General features: G+C 35.8%; 1 protein-coding gene across 1 annotated transcript in view; it reads left to right on the top strand.

Moving 5' to 3' along the window:
- Nucleotides 1-15,283, top strand: part of LOC105988119 (sodium-coupled monocarboxylate transporter 2-like) — a 58,129-nt gene extending 42,846 nt beyond the window's left edge. The window contains exons 10-15 of the mRNA XM_013019635.1: nt 3,453-3,520; nt 5,651-5,737; nt 6,470-6,636; nt 8,105-8,208; nt 12,502-12,629; nt 15,087-15,283. Of these exons, the coding sequence (XP_012875089.1) occupies nt 3,453-3,520; nt 5,651-5,737; nt 6,470-6,636; nt 8,105-8,208; nt 12,502-12,629; nt 15,087-15,242 (710 nt within the window). The 3' untranslated portion in view covers nt 15,243-15,283. The remainder of the gene's footprint in view (nt 1-3,452; nt 3,521-5,650; nt 5,738-6,469; nt 6,637-8,104; nt 8,209-12,501; nt 12,630-15,086) is intronic.
- The last annotated feature ends 506 nt before the right edge of the window (nt 15,284-15,789 follow it).

Below are 15,789 nucleotides of genomic sequence, written 5' to 3'. Positions count from 1 at the left end.
AACCAACCCAGATGCCCCTCAGTAGATGAATGGATCAAGAAAATATAGTATATATACACATTGGAATTCTATGCCTCCATCAGAAAGAATGACATTGCCCTATTTGTTAGGAAATGGAAAGACTTGGAAAAATTATATTAAGTGAAGTAAGCCAGGCCCAAAGAAACATAGGTCCCATGGTTTCCTTTATCTGCAGTAACTAGTATATGTCTGGGACAAATACAAAAGGTCAAAAGCTGTGTATATATGATCAAGTGTTTTCTTATCATGCCTGGTCTACCTTCATATAAATCTATTAAGTTATATCTTATCTGGATTTCTTTGTTATTTGCATTCCTTTTTTTCTTGACCTCTACTTTTTTGCTTTGTAAAAATCTATGTATTCTTTTTTGAAAAAAACTTGTAAAGGTGACAATCTCTGTATTCTTGCAGCATATTAAAACTACCAGTTTCTAGGTCTGTGCGTAACTTATTTTAACTATTGTATTCTTTACTTGAGCTTTCCATCTATATAAATTACCTTGTTTGACTTTACTTTTTAATGAATTCCATAGTTCTTTTTTCTTTCTACTTATGTTTGAACAAGGATAGATTGATTTCAACTACTTATTTGTAAGTGGGTACTTAAGTTACTTGTAACTTGTTCTCAGAATTAGATTTCACAGAAATTGGATAGGCATTACTTTCACTCAGATACTCTTGGTTTGAGGCAGGGGTTTTTCTGATGGTTGAGTATTGTTTTCTATTCTCCTGAGCTGATGATGCACAGGGAAAATCAAAGTATTTGCTTTAATTGAGGCAGGCACATTTCACTTACTATGTGCTAGTCAGTCTTATATATTGATTTTGAGTAAATTTTGGTTCAAGCTGATTCATGTGTAATCTATTCTTAGAGTGTGTGTCCTTTGGGAAAAAACAGTTTCCATTTCATTGCATTGGTAATTCAATTGATAATTCATTGCATCATAATTCAATAAGATGGTTATAATCTAACACCATTAAATTAGTAGTTACACTGAAACACAGTTTAACCTACAGAGAAATGAAGAAAGAAAGAAAGAAAGAAAGAAAGAAAAAAAGAAAAAAAGAAAGAAAGAGAAAGAAAGAGAGAGAGTAGCAGAAGAAATAACCATCTTTAAAAATGTCAGAAAAGAATGCACAGTCTCATTCAATGAGCTATGATTCAGGAGGAGTCATAACATTCAGAATCCCTTTGTGGCAGAATGTAAACACATCTTTAAGGTGATATAAAAATTAATGACATGTAATATGAGTAGTGTGAATAAGTCACTAAAAAAAGAAAAAAAGAGAATCTCTCCAGATTTTTCAATCTCTTACGTAGAATGTGTGTTATTTTGCCATATTAAAAGTTAAATAACTGTTTTGCAAAAAGATTAATATGTACTTTTGCAGCTCATTGCTAGCCAATAATTTACCAAGAATTAGTTTTCATGAATTCAGCCTGGATTTGCCTGGGCATTTTCTGTTTTGGATGTTGCTTCTGCATGACAGAATTCCTCTGAAATCCCAGGAAAGACACCCATAAGGCACTGCTGTAGTTCACTCTGACTTAAGTAGAAAGCCTGTGCTCAGAACATAGTTTACTTAAGGACCACTCCTGGGCTCAGCCTGCTAGAAGAGGACTTTGCTCTTTGCAATTACTTACATTCAGAGCTTGTGTTGTGCATAGCTCCGGTGGGTGTGCTCAAGAATGCCTGGAAACCAAGAGTCCCCTGAGGAAATTTCTTTTTTTAATGTTTTTATTGTAAAAATACTGTACAGAGGGGTTACAGTTACACGAGAAGTGTATAAACAAGATGCAGGACACCAACATCATATACAATTAAATCAGGGGTTATACGACGTACCAAAGAAACAAAAAAAAATCACATAGAACATAATAAGTATGTTAAAAACAATAGCAAGAAAGAAAAAATCACTTATGTCCCTGTCTTGGGGTTCATTTAGCTTAACATCATCTTATATGGTCATACGCACATAGCTTTTGACCTTTTCTGCTTGTCCTAGACATATACTAGTTATTGCAAATAAAGGAAACCATGGGACCTATTTTTCTTTGGGCCTTAATAAAATTTTCACTTAATAAATTTCACTTAATAAAATTCTTCCAAGTTTTTCCATTTCCTGACAAATGGGGAGATGTCATTCTTTCTGATGGAGGCATAGAATTTCATTATAAATGCATATATAAATATCATATATAATCACATTTTCTTGATCCATTCATCTACTGAGGGGCATCAGGGTTGGTCCCATATCTTAGCTATGGTAAATAATGCTGCAATAAACATAGCTTTAATATACCCTTGTTTTCATTTCGGTAAATGCCCAAAAGTAGGATTGCTGGGTCATAGGGGAGCTCTATGCAGAGTCTTTTGAGGAACCTCCATACTGCTTTCCAAAATGATTGAACATGTTTACATTCCCACCAACAATGCAGTAGGGTTCCCTTCTGTCCACATCACCTCCAGCATCTGTTATTATTAGAGTTCTTTTTTTTTTTTTTTTGCCATTCTAACTGGGCTGAGGTAGAGTCTCAATGTTGTTTTGATTTGCATTTCTTTTATGGCTAGAGAAGTTGAGCATTTCTTCATTTTTTGAGTTCCAACTATATTTTAGATATGAGACCCTTTTCTGTTGTATGGCTAGTGAAGATCTTCTCCCAATCCATGGGCTTTCCATTGATCTTGCTAGCTATGTCCTTTGCCATACAGAAGCTCTGCAGTTTCATGCACTTCCATTTGTCCAACCTTTCTTTGATTTGTTGTGCTTCTGGGTCTCTATTAAGAAAATTTTGGCCTGTGCCAAGGAACCCTAGAGTTTCTCCTACTTCCTCTTATTCCTGTTTTCAGGGTGTCTACTTTGACTTCGAGGTCTTTGATCCATTTTGGAGTTTATTCTGGTGCAGAGTGATATATAAGGATCTAGGTTTAGTTTTCCATAGGTGATTAACTAATTTTGTCAGCACCATTTACTGAGGAGGCTGTCTTTCTTCCATTCTATTTTTTTAGTTCCTTTATTGAAGATTAGCTGGCTATAGGTCTGTGGGTTCATTTCTGGGTCTTCAGTTTTTTTCCATTGGTCCTGAGGTCTGTTCTTGTGCCAGTACCAAGCTATTTTGATTACTATAGCTTTGTAGTAGAATTTGAAATTTGGTATTTATATTCCTCCAGAACTGTTCTTTCTGTTTTTGCTATTCGGGGTTTTTTATTGTTCCATATGAATTTTTGGATTGTTTATTCTATTTCATTGAAGAATGAGGTTAGAATATTAATGGGTATCACATTGAATTTGTAGATAGCCTTTGGAGGTATTGACATTTTCACAATGTTGATCCTCCCAATCCAGGAGCATGGGAGGTTTTTCCACTTCCTAAGTTATTCTTTAATTTCCCTGAGGAAATTGTTTATCATGAATGTTCTTTCTTTCAGGTCTCCTGTTTGGCATAGTGTGCACCTCTATGGCAGTGCTTGCATCGCTCATGGGTAGTGTTATACAGGTAAGAAAAAAGGCACTTGTGATTTCACTAAAACATTTCCTTCTCTCTTTCTAATATCTTCCTTCCACCAAGCCTAAAATATTTGCATTCATGCAAAATGGGTCTAAAGTAAATATACACAAAAATAATTTATAAAAACTGATTTTCAGAATGGGAAACTATTAAAACTGGTAGGGAGGCATTGAAAGAATGATCAAAGAAATTGCAATTCAGTTTTAGCAATAATCAGCAATTAAAATGATATTAATACAATGCTATGTTCTTGGTAATGTAATTAATGAATTAAGTTTTTTCTGATGAAGGAACTAAGAAGTTCTTATCCTGAGTTTGCAAATTGGAAATATATATGAAAATATATTTGTAATATGCACCACCTACTCACATACACACACACATACACAAACACACACACACACACACACATATATATATAGAGAGAGAGAGAGAAGGAGAAAGAGAGAGAGAGTTTCCAAATTTATTTTTTTGCTGTCATATAGATAGAAGCCATATACCCTCTGAGACATACTAATGATTTTGGAAAAGTTTGTAATTTTTTTCACAAGAAGAAATAATTGTTTTAGCTATATCATTGGCTCTCCTATGTGGTAGTTAATCATTTAGCTTCTCAACACTGCAGCCACAGTAAACAGGATTTAATTCTGTCAATCAACAGAGGGAACAGTAATATATTGCAGCTTATCTTTCTGGACAAATAGTTTACATGAAAGTGAGAATGGACTAAAAGTCCCCTTCATTATGTATTTTTTTAGAGAAAGAAGAAAACTCTGAAATTCAGTAGATGTGAGCTACTGAGCAAACTCACTAAATCTTTGTTGGGTCAGTTGAGCTATTATTCAGATCTTGAGTATTCTTCCTGTTATTGACATACTCCTTTTTCTTTGCTTTTTATATAAAAGAACAAGGACATTATGGTGGTCTGTGCTCTTGATTTTCTTTTAAAGCCTAATTTTAGAAGAGCAAATGTGGGTTATAAATTTGGATTTATATCTTGCCTGTGCCCCTTTCACATCAGGCATATCCCTAAATCTACTAAGGTTCTGTTAGCCCTGATTTTTTTTCTTTTTTAATTTCAAATATATATATATATATATATATTTACTGTAAAGACACTGTCCAGAGGGGTTACAGTTACATGAGTAAGGTAATGAGTCCATTTCCTACCAAGGATTGTGACCCCCTCCTTTGTTTTTCCTCTATCATCTCTTTCCTCTCCACCTCCCCAACTCCTCCCTCCCTCTCCCCCACAAAGTTATAAAGTTTGTTTTCAACATAGCGTTTTGTGCATATCATTGTTATAATGGGTCAACCTGTGTCCTTATTTCAGAATTTTGTTATTTCCCTTCCCCTCTCCAAATTAAAAAAATGTATATACAAGATGCAGGGCACCAGAATCAAATACAGTGACAACAGGGGTTATACTATGGGAGAAGAACATACAAAGAAACAAACAAAATCACATAGTATATTATTTAAAAAAAACCAACAAGACAGATAAAACGTCTTGTATCCTTATCTTGGGGTTCATTTCGCTTAGCATCATCTTATATGGTCATATGTACATAGCTTTTGACCTCTTCTGCTTGTCCTAGACATATACTAGTTATTGCAGATAAGGAAAACCATGGACCTATGCATGTTTCTTTGAGTTTGGAAAGCAGTATGGAGGTTCCTCAAAAGACTATTCATAGAGTTCCCCTATGACCCAACAATCCCACTTTTAGGAATTTACCCAAACTATCACAAACAAGGCCATACTAAAGCTACCAGCACAACTATGTTTATCGCAGCATTATTCACTATAGCTAAGATATAGAACGAACCCAGATGCCTCTCAGTAGAAGAATGGATCAAGAAAATGTGGTATATATACACAATGGAATTCTATACCTCCATCAGAAAGAATGTTGGGAAATGGAAAGACTTTCTTTTTATTTTTTGAGATAATATTTATCATTAAACTCAGAACTGACTTACAGAAAGCACGTGTTGGACAAGTAGCCCGAACAGAAATAAGACCTCATTTCATTCCAGGTATAAGAAAGGGAAAGTGACAGGTAAGCTACAGGTGCAGTGGCATCATAGGGCTAACCTGGCTGCATTGCTCCACAGGCTACCATCAGCATCCATGGTATGTGCGGGGGACCGATGCTGGGTTTATTCTCTCTGGGAATCCTCTTCCCTTTTGTGAACTGGAAGGTAAGGATTCTACATTCCTCTTTATGATCCCTGGATCAGACCAGGACCCTACAATTTTTTTCCTTTCGTGTTACTTGGAAATGCCATTTATTCTCCCCAGGAAATAGAACGTTTGAAGGAAAGGACTAATAGTTGCACTTTGTAGTACTTAGACTGAAACAAAAGACTACAAAACTTGCCAGTCATAAAGCCTAAATTTAAGATTGCAGATTAACCAAGTTACTTGGGGAAAAATAGAATTAAGAATTTTTGTGTATTAGCTGCAGTAAAAAATGGCTACAATTGTCCTGTTTACTTAAAGGTTTCCTCAACTTCTGAAAATCTTCCTCCGAAAATTGAAGCCCCAATATTTATTTTACAAGAAAAAAATACCAAAGAGAAGAAAATGTCTTGCAACAAATCGAAATAAAGTGATTATTGTGAAATTCTCTTGGGTCATCTTTTAAGGGACACATTCTTCATTAAAACAGCTTTGTGGAGCCAGAGGGTGTAGCTCCTTGGTAGAGTGCTTGTCTAACATGCATGAAACCATCCTATGACCCCAGTACTATAAACAAACAGACAGCTTTGTGAGGGAAGAATTTAAGGCAAGCTAGGCTGCTTCCAATGTGTGTGGTCAGTGGTTGAGATGGATAGCCTCTTCCTCTGTGGAGGCAAGGACCACTTGTATCATTACTCTTACAACACACTGCTTTGTCTCACAGCTTATTAACTTCTTCTTTCTTCATAAAGGGTGCGCTAGGAGGCTTCATTACTGGGATCGCCTTCTCATTTTGGGTAGGCATCGGGTCCTTCATTTATCCTGCCCCAGATTCTAAGACGTGGCCTTTGCCTTTATCAACAGACCAATGTGTCCAATCAAATATGACAACGACAATCCGTTCAGAGATCTCTAACAGGTATGTCGACTTCAAGTTGATGCTCCTGCTCTCCTCCAGAGAGCAGGTTCTCAGTCCAAGGGAAAGTACACTCCTCAGGGATCAGGCTGACATGGATTACTTTCCTATGAGAATTACTCTGTAGTAGAAAAGCCTGAAGACTGCTATGCAGGGCTGTGGCTTTCTGTGGATGCTCTTCTGTATTTAGGCACATAACAGTAAACTTGGCACAACTAAATCTTGAAAATATGAATGCATACTATAAAGCAGTAGTAGAGTGTTGAAAATTAGATGAGCAAGTAAAAGCATCATATTATCCTTAAAGAATGAAGCCCCTGAAAAGAAGAGAACTAGGCCGTTGTCCACACTCAGGACACAAAATCACAAAATCATTCCTTGCTAATCTAAGACAACAATTCAGGACATGTTATGGTATAGGAAAAAATATGGACTTTGAAATAATGAAAAGCTTGGATTTTGATTTTGTCATTTTCCTCTCTGTATTATTGGACAAATATGAGGTGGTAGACATCTAATTATTGGTTTGGGGGAAGATCAAATGATATTGTGTCAATATATCTGTATCTACCCTTTATATAATATAAAATATATTATAAATTATAACATATAATATATTATACATTATAAAAATGTTATATATATACATATATATGAATATATAATATATGTGATATATTACATAGTATATATTACATATATAGTGATATATACATATATAGCATATATTACGCATATATTACATAGGTTTATATATATATATATATAATGTTGTATCTGACTTGATAAGTGTGTATTAATTCTAACTGAATATTGCTACATGTCTCAAAAATAGGAAATTTAAGACCTTCCAGACACCTAGTTTGTTTTGGGGCAGTCAATTTCTGATTCTTATCAATATTTCCCGGCATTTTCTCATTTCTTCCATCAACCCTCCTAAAAATGCCCAGATAATTCTGTGTATCTGTGAAGATCTACCTGGGACTGGCATACCCCCTCTTTTTCCATTGCATTTGTCTTTCTGAAAATTACTGTCATCATTACAAACTCCGCACAAGTAAAATGATTCTACTTGAATTGAATAAGTTACTAATATACGTGAAATTATTCTTATTATTCCTCTTGGCTTGCCACATTTCTTTCTAGTCTCTCCCTATTCAAAGGTGTCTCCAGATGTATATTACTGAAGTACTTTTCTGAGTCTACAGCTACCATATTGAGGTCAATCATTCTTCAGTTAACCTACAGAATAATATGGAAAAACTGTTTTTATGCTGGACATTCTTTCCAAAGTTCGATAGGATTATGTGATTCTAATGGTACTATGGTATTTTTCCTTGTGCTACAAAACCCCTTGATTTTTGTCTTTTTTACCCTGTCATATCCAGGCCCTAGCATAAACCCTAAGCTATCTGATAAATCACTGTGGATCATAATCGCAGAATGTGATATGTGCTGTTGTTTCCCACAGACCTGCACTAGCTGACACCTGGTACTCACTCTCCTACCTTTACTTCAGTGCTGTGGGCTACTTAGGATGCATTGGTGCTGGAATAATCATCAGCTTCATCACAGGTTGGTGACTTAGAGTTCCCTCCTTGGGACCAATGAAGATAAGGGCTACTTCATGCACTGGTGGTACAAAAGGCTGTCTCTTTTGTTCAGTTTTGAGTCCACCACGGAAAGCCTTCTTCCCAGGGACATATCTGTTCTCTCAAACTGACACACAAAACCATCTCTTGAATCAGTATATATGAGAGCATTAATATATTCAGCTCATGTTTCCTGAAAGAAAGTAAGATGCTCTGAAACATGGTTCTCAGAGAGCCAGTCTGAGGAATGTTTTGTAACATTGTAATTATTAAGGAAGCCTAAATCATCGAAGTCATCATTTCTCTTCACGTCATTAAGATATGAAGGTTTCCTTCACTGTCTATCTTAGTGAATCTGCCTGGGCTAACTTGCTTCATGTGTTCATGAAGCTCTTATTGTTACTGTAATTTCTTCATCTTTTGGAGTCTGTTCCTCTGCAGGCATGGGGCTCTGCCATTTTTGGTACTGGTTTTAAACATCTATACTTTGTGTCATAGTCTCACTAGAGTCTGTTTTCCTTCCTGTCCCCAAATCCATGAAGGATTAGAAGGATCAATCATTGTGCTGGTGGGATGGAATGGGCCCCAGCACTTTTACCTCTAACTTGGAATAAATAGTTTAACTAAATAAATTATTAAGATATTTTACTTTTGTACCACCATTAAATGTCCATAAAGTCATGGGCAGTTACCATTTGTACTCAATACAAATTCAGAATGGCATCTTTTCTGCTAATGGTGGAAAGGAAATGCTATGTGCAAGCTCCGATGCCTTAATATTCTAGGCAGGGCTGCTAAACACTCAATTAAATTTATTGAAGAAAATCATGGGAATGATAGCAAATAAAATACAAAATTTATAACACCACCCCACCATTACCATGCTAATAATGTCATTTCTCAGCCTGATAGCAATGATTCCTCACATCTTTACTTATATAAATAGTTTCACCTAGAAGACTGTCTACTTTTCTAGTTGTCAGCGAAGACACTTGATGAGAAGTCAAACTGCTTGCATCCCAAGCAGGATGTGGCTTGCTAGTCTGTGTATTTTCTAGATGTGCATCAGAATGAACATGTTCTGGTGTGAGTGTTAATGCAGTAGCACTTACATGGAATCAGGATGGAAACATCCTGGGTCATCTTGGACATGGGTGATTATCCTGGTGTCAATTCCTGTGTTTGCTTTCCTTCAAAATGTGTCAAGTCTTAGAGGTAATAAAGTGGTAGCACCACATTAGCAGCAAATTATATCACTTCTTCTTTGAGGAAAGCATTGTGCTTGGCAGCCAGATGTCTCAGCTATGTGGTACCTCTCTTCCCAAATGGGGTTCTGTCACTAAGGGTCCTGTAAATACGGAACTTTTTCGTAATCTTTTATAATGCTCACTGAAACTTATAAGTGTAATTTAAATACTTAAAAAACTAAAGTCATTAGAGAAGGCAGAGGCTTTGTGAGCCTGTTCTCATCCTATTTTGAGTCTTGCTTGGTCATTTTTTTTTAATTAAGTGCTGGGACTGAACATTTGAACCCACAGGCCTTGTGTATACTAGACAAATTCTCTGCCACTGAGCTACATTCTCAGGCTTTGTTTGGTGTTACTAGGTGATGATTTCAATAATCTTCCTTCCAGATTAGCCTGGACCTCAAAGATATGCTATTCATATGACTCATAATGATGACAAATACATTCAGTCCTGTGTTGATTTGTTCTACCAAGCTATTTATGTCATTACACTCTCATTACTCTTCATCAGCTGGTGAAAGGTGTTCTTGGCCAAGATACCCTTTAAACTCTTCATTATTAACAGAAGGATGAAAGTTACTTTGTCTTTCTCGAATTTAGCCATATAAAATAAAAATAACATTTAAAGTCTGTGATTCTTATCTCAAATTAACCACCAAAAACCTAGAAGTAGAGCTGTGTTTCAAATGGTAGAGCACCAGTCTTGCGCAAAAAAGCTAAGCATAGCACCAAGACCCAGAGTGGTTATGTCGAAAAACGAACTTTGTTTCCCAAGATTGCTCAAGTTATGGTTTTTTTTCCACTAGATCCTTTTTGCTCTACCCCCAGGGCTTCCTGCCTCACTCACTGCTTGTCTTGTCTTTAGGGCTTCTGTGAGGGGTTTAGGAGGCTGTGTCTTGCAATGAGCACACAGCAATGGAGACACGTAGAGGATGCATCCCAGAGAACTCTCTTCTCATGGGGCTAGGATCTTGTCACAGGGCTTACTCAGTTCAGGGAATAAGAAACCTTTTTTTCAAAAATGACTCAAAGATGCAATTTAAGTAGAGACATTTCATCTTCAAGCCTGTTTCTGTTTTCTTGAGAAAAATTCACTTGTTTACATAAAATTATCTCATCTGCTTTGACTTTCTTTTCTGGATGATTATGTCCATGAACAGGTAGACAGGTCTGTAGACCTGTAGTCTGTGTTCTTTATGATGAAATTCTAAGATTTTGTTTGTTAAATATGTTACACACCCATGTTTAAATGAAAAACACAAAAATACCAATTTCATTTTTATTTCTAATCATCCTACTCATAAAATGTCTTTAAAGCTGGGCGCAGGTGGCTCACGCCTGTCATCCTAGCTACTCAGTTAGTGAAACTCTTATCTCCAATTAACCATCAGAAGACTGGATGTGGTGCTGTAGCTCAAGTGGTAGAGTGCTCACCTTGAGCTGAAGAGCTTAGGGACAGCGCTAAGGCCCAGAGTTTAAGACCCACAACTGACAAAAAAAAAGTCATTAAATTCTCCTTTGCTTTGCTATCTATTATCTCCCACAAGTCTTTTTTTTTTTTAACTGTGAAAGGAAATACAATGTAAACCATATGAAACTAAGAGCCCTTCATTAGCAAATCTCTTATCTTGTCTTGGACATTATAGATCTGCATTATTTATAAGAGTATTTGACAAACATTTTCTCTGTTTGAAATCCTAGAGATGGGTGGAATTTAAATTAAATTCTTATGAGTTAGATTCACACTTGGAAAGAAGTCCAGGTTTTGTATAACCTCCTTCACTACCTACATATTTACAAATGAAATGTGACCTAGGCTCTAAGAGCACAGGTAGTCACTTTCTTTCCAGCATTTATTAGGTCTTAAACATTCCTTACTAACAATACCTACCTCTCTGGGGATTCATCTCTATAAAATAGGCTTCTTCAAAAGGTGTTAATGGATACTTATTATCAAAAGCAGTAGAATTCTACTTGGTAAAACATATTTGGAGATATTCAAAACGTTAGGGAATATGTTATTTGAACCTGAAGTCGAATTTTACAAATCTGTTGGTATATATTTATGTATTGATTAATCTCTAGCTAGGAATTTGAGAACAAACTTGTGAACAGACTGTATCTGGTACCTTGAAGGAATGTGATGTTTAATTTCCAGTCCACTGCTCCTCCTAGTGGTTGCTAAACTGGCAATCACATTCTTGGCATCATTGATTGAGACTGATATTCACGAATAGCCATGGTGACAGAAGACTGGATGGGTTCTGAGAGGAGAAACACCCTTACTCTTTATATGTTGGTATGAGTATCAGTGATGCTTTTCTAAATGTAGAATGGTCATGGGAACACATGAGGGTTGCCTGTCCATGACATTGTTGCAGGGTGAAAGGAAGAATTAGTATACAATTAATCTTTTTAATTTTACAGGTTCTAATTTAAGTGATCTTGAAAATATCTGATTAGAATAAAGCAGAGCTTTGCTGAAGGTAGTAATATGGTTCCCCACTATCTCTTCAGTTGAACTGTAAAGTTTTCTAAAAGAATATTTTCCATGATAAATACTTTTAAATATATATGATTTTTGGTTCTGCAGTTCTGAACTTGCCTGAACAGACAATTTGTAGATTTCTGAAAACTAGTTTCCATCTCTTTCTGCAGCTAACTCTAAATGAGACTCATTTTCCGCATATAGAAAGAAATAACCTATTTCTCAAGTAAATAATGGTGAATTGTTTTCTTTTCTTTTTGTTGGTTGTAGGGCCTGGGCGCTCTATGATCTCTTCAGTTCAATGTGAGCACTCTACCACTTGAGCCACAGTACTACTTCCAATATTCCAATGGTTTATTGGAGATAAGATTCTCATAGCCTTTCCTGCTCAGGCTGACTGTGAACCTCGATCCTCAGATCTCAGCCTCTTGAGTAGCTAGGACTACAGGCGTGAGCCACTGGTTCCCAGCAATGGTTAATTTCTTAATGAAAGTCCTGATACTTTTTGTGGTCTAATCTATCATCTCTTCTTTGTTAATAGGTCTGCAAAATGGCAACGATATTAACCCACTCTTAATTAGACCAGTTTGCAATCTATTTTGCTTTTGGTCTAAAAAATACAAAACTCTGTGCTGGTGTGGCGTTCGGCATGACAGTGAAACAGAGCAGGTGAGGTATTTGAGCTTTTCACAGTGAGTGTTGACTCCCTAGAATTCCATTTAGTTAACTGAGTCTGCTTCAAGGAAAGGGAAGGCTACGAATGTCAGAACATAAAGCATCCAGATTTCAACTCCAGATTTACCTCAGTCTTTTAAGCACATAGAGATACGTGGATAGGTAAATATATCTTTGTCTGGTTACATGATTGACTTTCTTTGAACAATGTTTTAACTTCTCATTTGTTTTTCTTATCTGAGAACTAGGGAGGATAATTATATAGAGTACAATGAACACAAACAATTCTCATTCTTTGGAATATAAATATAGAATATTTGGGCAACTTGCAGACAACATAGCAATAAGATGTACCTAACTTCCACATTCTCTGTACTGCACTAAACATGTCAAAATAGAGACGCTGTCTAAGTATTACTAAGTTTACATCAGTGAAAGATGACCAGTCTGACAAAACTGGACATACAATGACTTGAAGCAGGATGTCAGGGTGCTGTAGAGAAGGGGAACAAAGCTAGGTAGGACATACATTCTTGACAGAACACTGATCAGGCTGAGTTACCATGATATCTGAGAGCGGCAAGACCTTGTTTCTGATAGGTTTGTGGCTATTCTACTAAAAGCCTGACCTTCTAACTTGACTAGTGGCAGGAGTGATATCTACTTGTCTATCTATACACACATATAGAATACATTTGTAAATAATATATGTATATGTATATATACATATATTTATTTTATTTTTGTCGGTTGTGGAGTTTAACTCTGGGCTTGGGCACTGTCCCTGCACTCTTCAGCTCAAGGTGAGTGCTCTACCATTTGAGCTACTGTGCCAGTGCCACTTCTTGTTTTCTAGTGGTTTATTGGAGATAAGAGTCTCACAGACTTTCCTGCTGGGGCTGGCTTTGAACTGCGATCCTCAAATCTCAGCTAGAATTACAGGCATGAGCCACCGGCGCCCGGCTATATATGTATAATTTTAAATTTATTTTCCTCATTCAGACTCAGACATTTTAGTCTGTTTAGAATTGGCAGTAAATACTCTTATCATAGCACATATTTCTGGACTGTCCATTGCTCTCCTCACTAGAAAACGTCATGAGATTATGTGTGTATGTGTGTTTTAGTATATGTTATATAGTAAATATAATATATAGCTTGTAATATATGACTAAAATAAATATTAATACAAATATAAATATATATATACTAGTACATAATATATAATAATATATAATGTATACTAATATATAACTAATTTATGGTATGTACTAATACAAACGTCTAAATATACAGATATATAAAATATACTAAAAAACATACACGTTTATTGTGTATAGTAATATATTAGTACTATGTATATACTATACATAATATATAATACATTATTATTAGTCCATATTATATATGGTATATATAAATAAACTATCATATTTGTATATCACACATATATTGAACTGAGTTTAATATTTACTATAGTTAGGAAGAGCACTGTCTTATCAGAGTACAAAGTTCAGATGTTGATATTTGTAAGGTTCTAGGCTCAAGTGATTTCAAGGAGATCTTTTAAGTGTAAGGTCTGGATTGGAACTAGATAAATTATGCCTGAGAAACAGGTCTCTCATTCCTCATGAGCTAATAACACTACATCAGGAATGCTGAATGAAATGAACAAGTTATACATTTCTTTAATGAAATAGGAGTGCACAGTCACACTTAGGTTCTGAAGTCAGTCTTGGTGTGTTAGCAGAGATGTGGCAAATGAGTGGTCTGTCCTGACTGACAATTGACAGTTCTGATTGGAACTTAAATTTAGCCAGAGCAGCAACTTACTTTGCTAAGGAGGTGTCTGAGAGAACAAACTAATGTTTGCATAAGTACATTATGAGGAAGTTTTTGAAATAACAATTCTATTTAGTAGTTTACTGACCTTTTTCTGGATGTAAATTTCTGGGAATAAGTAATCATTTCTGTTGTTGCAAAGCCTCCCTTCTCAAGGCTGAGTTGAGAGTAGCAGAGAACACTGAGGTGTCATTATTGTCAATGCTGAGCAGCTTCCAGGCGATATTACATACTGGGCCTCTTGTTAGCAGTAAGAAAGATTGCTGATCCTAATAGGAAGTAGACCACCACTGCCTGAGAAACAGGGCTCTCATTCCTCATGAGCTAATAACACTACATCAGGAATGTTGAATGAAATCAACAAGTTATGCATTTCTTTAAGTAACTGAAGATATTATCATTACTAATTAAATTGTTCTTATTACTATTAGAAATAGACAATTACTTTCATCAGTTGGGAAGTATTTTAGGTCAGAGAGACTTGAAATACAATTATATTGGTATATTATTATTATTATTGAAAAAGGGAGCCTAAGTAACATCTTTATATTGATGTGAAGTACGTTAAGATTTTCCTTTTAAAACTTGTGTCTTTTGTATTTTTCTCAGGATTACCATGAGAACAGTAGTGCCTGGAAACAAGGTTCCGGATATGCCTTACAGAATGGACTCAGGCAAGACAACCTGAGCCATTGTCCAGGCTTTGATCCCAAGAACAAAAGCTACAACAACATGGCATCAGAGTCAGAGATTACGCATTTTTAGGATGATGCATGTGAATGCATATTTGCACATACACATATATACACTCATCATACTTCTTGCATAATATAGACAGATTTGGTCAATGGTCACTGTGAGAAGATAGGTTGACTTGTATCTATTTATACTTATTTATATAATTAAAGTGTTTGTTTGATCAACTTGCAATGATAGTCATCAGTCCCACCATAGAGTATGGTCACTTCCTCTTTGAATAAATTAGGACTGGATTCCATCACAATTGAAGTCACTATCTTTGCTTCCTATTAAACTTCAAAATTTCGGTCTAGGATTTTCACTTTGATTTGTTTGGATATGGCAATTGAACATAGCACTTTGCTGACCTGCATCCCTGAGCCTCACTTTGTAGTGTTAACCATCACAAACAAAAACAAAACAAACAAAAAACCTTGGAGGTTTAAAGGAAGAATGTAGAGGAGGAATCCAAATATTAAAGTTACTGAGCTTCTGATATGGGTGTAGTCACGTTTGAAATAGAGCTGTAGTGTGATCACTTAACTACTGCCTGATCCTCCCAAGTCTACCCTTT

Source organism: Dipodomys ordii, unplaced genomic scaffold, assembly GCF_000151885.1.
Source record: "Dipodomys ordii isolate 6190 unplaced genomic scaffold, Dord_2.0 Scaffold46, whole genome shotgun sequence".
NCBI classification, from domain to species: domain Eukaryota; kingdom Metazoa; phylum Chordata; class Mammalia; order Rodentia; family Heteromyidae; genus Dipodomys; species Dipodomys ordii.
The sequence above is the reverse complement of the archived record's forward strand: the minus strand, read 5'-3'. Positions and strand labels throughout refer to the sequence as shown.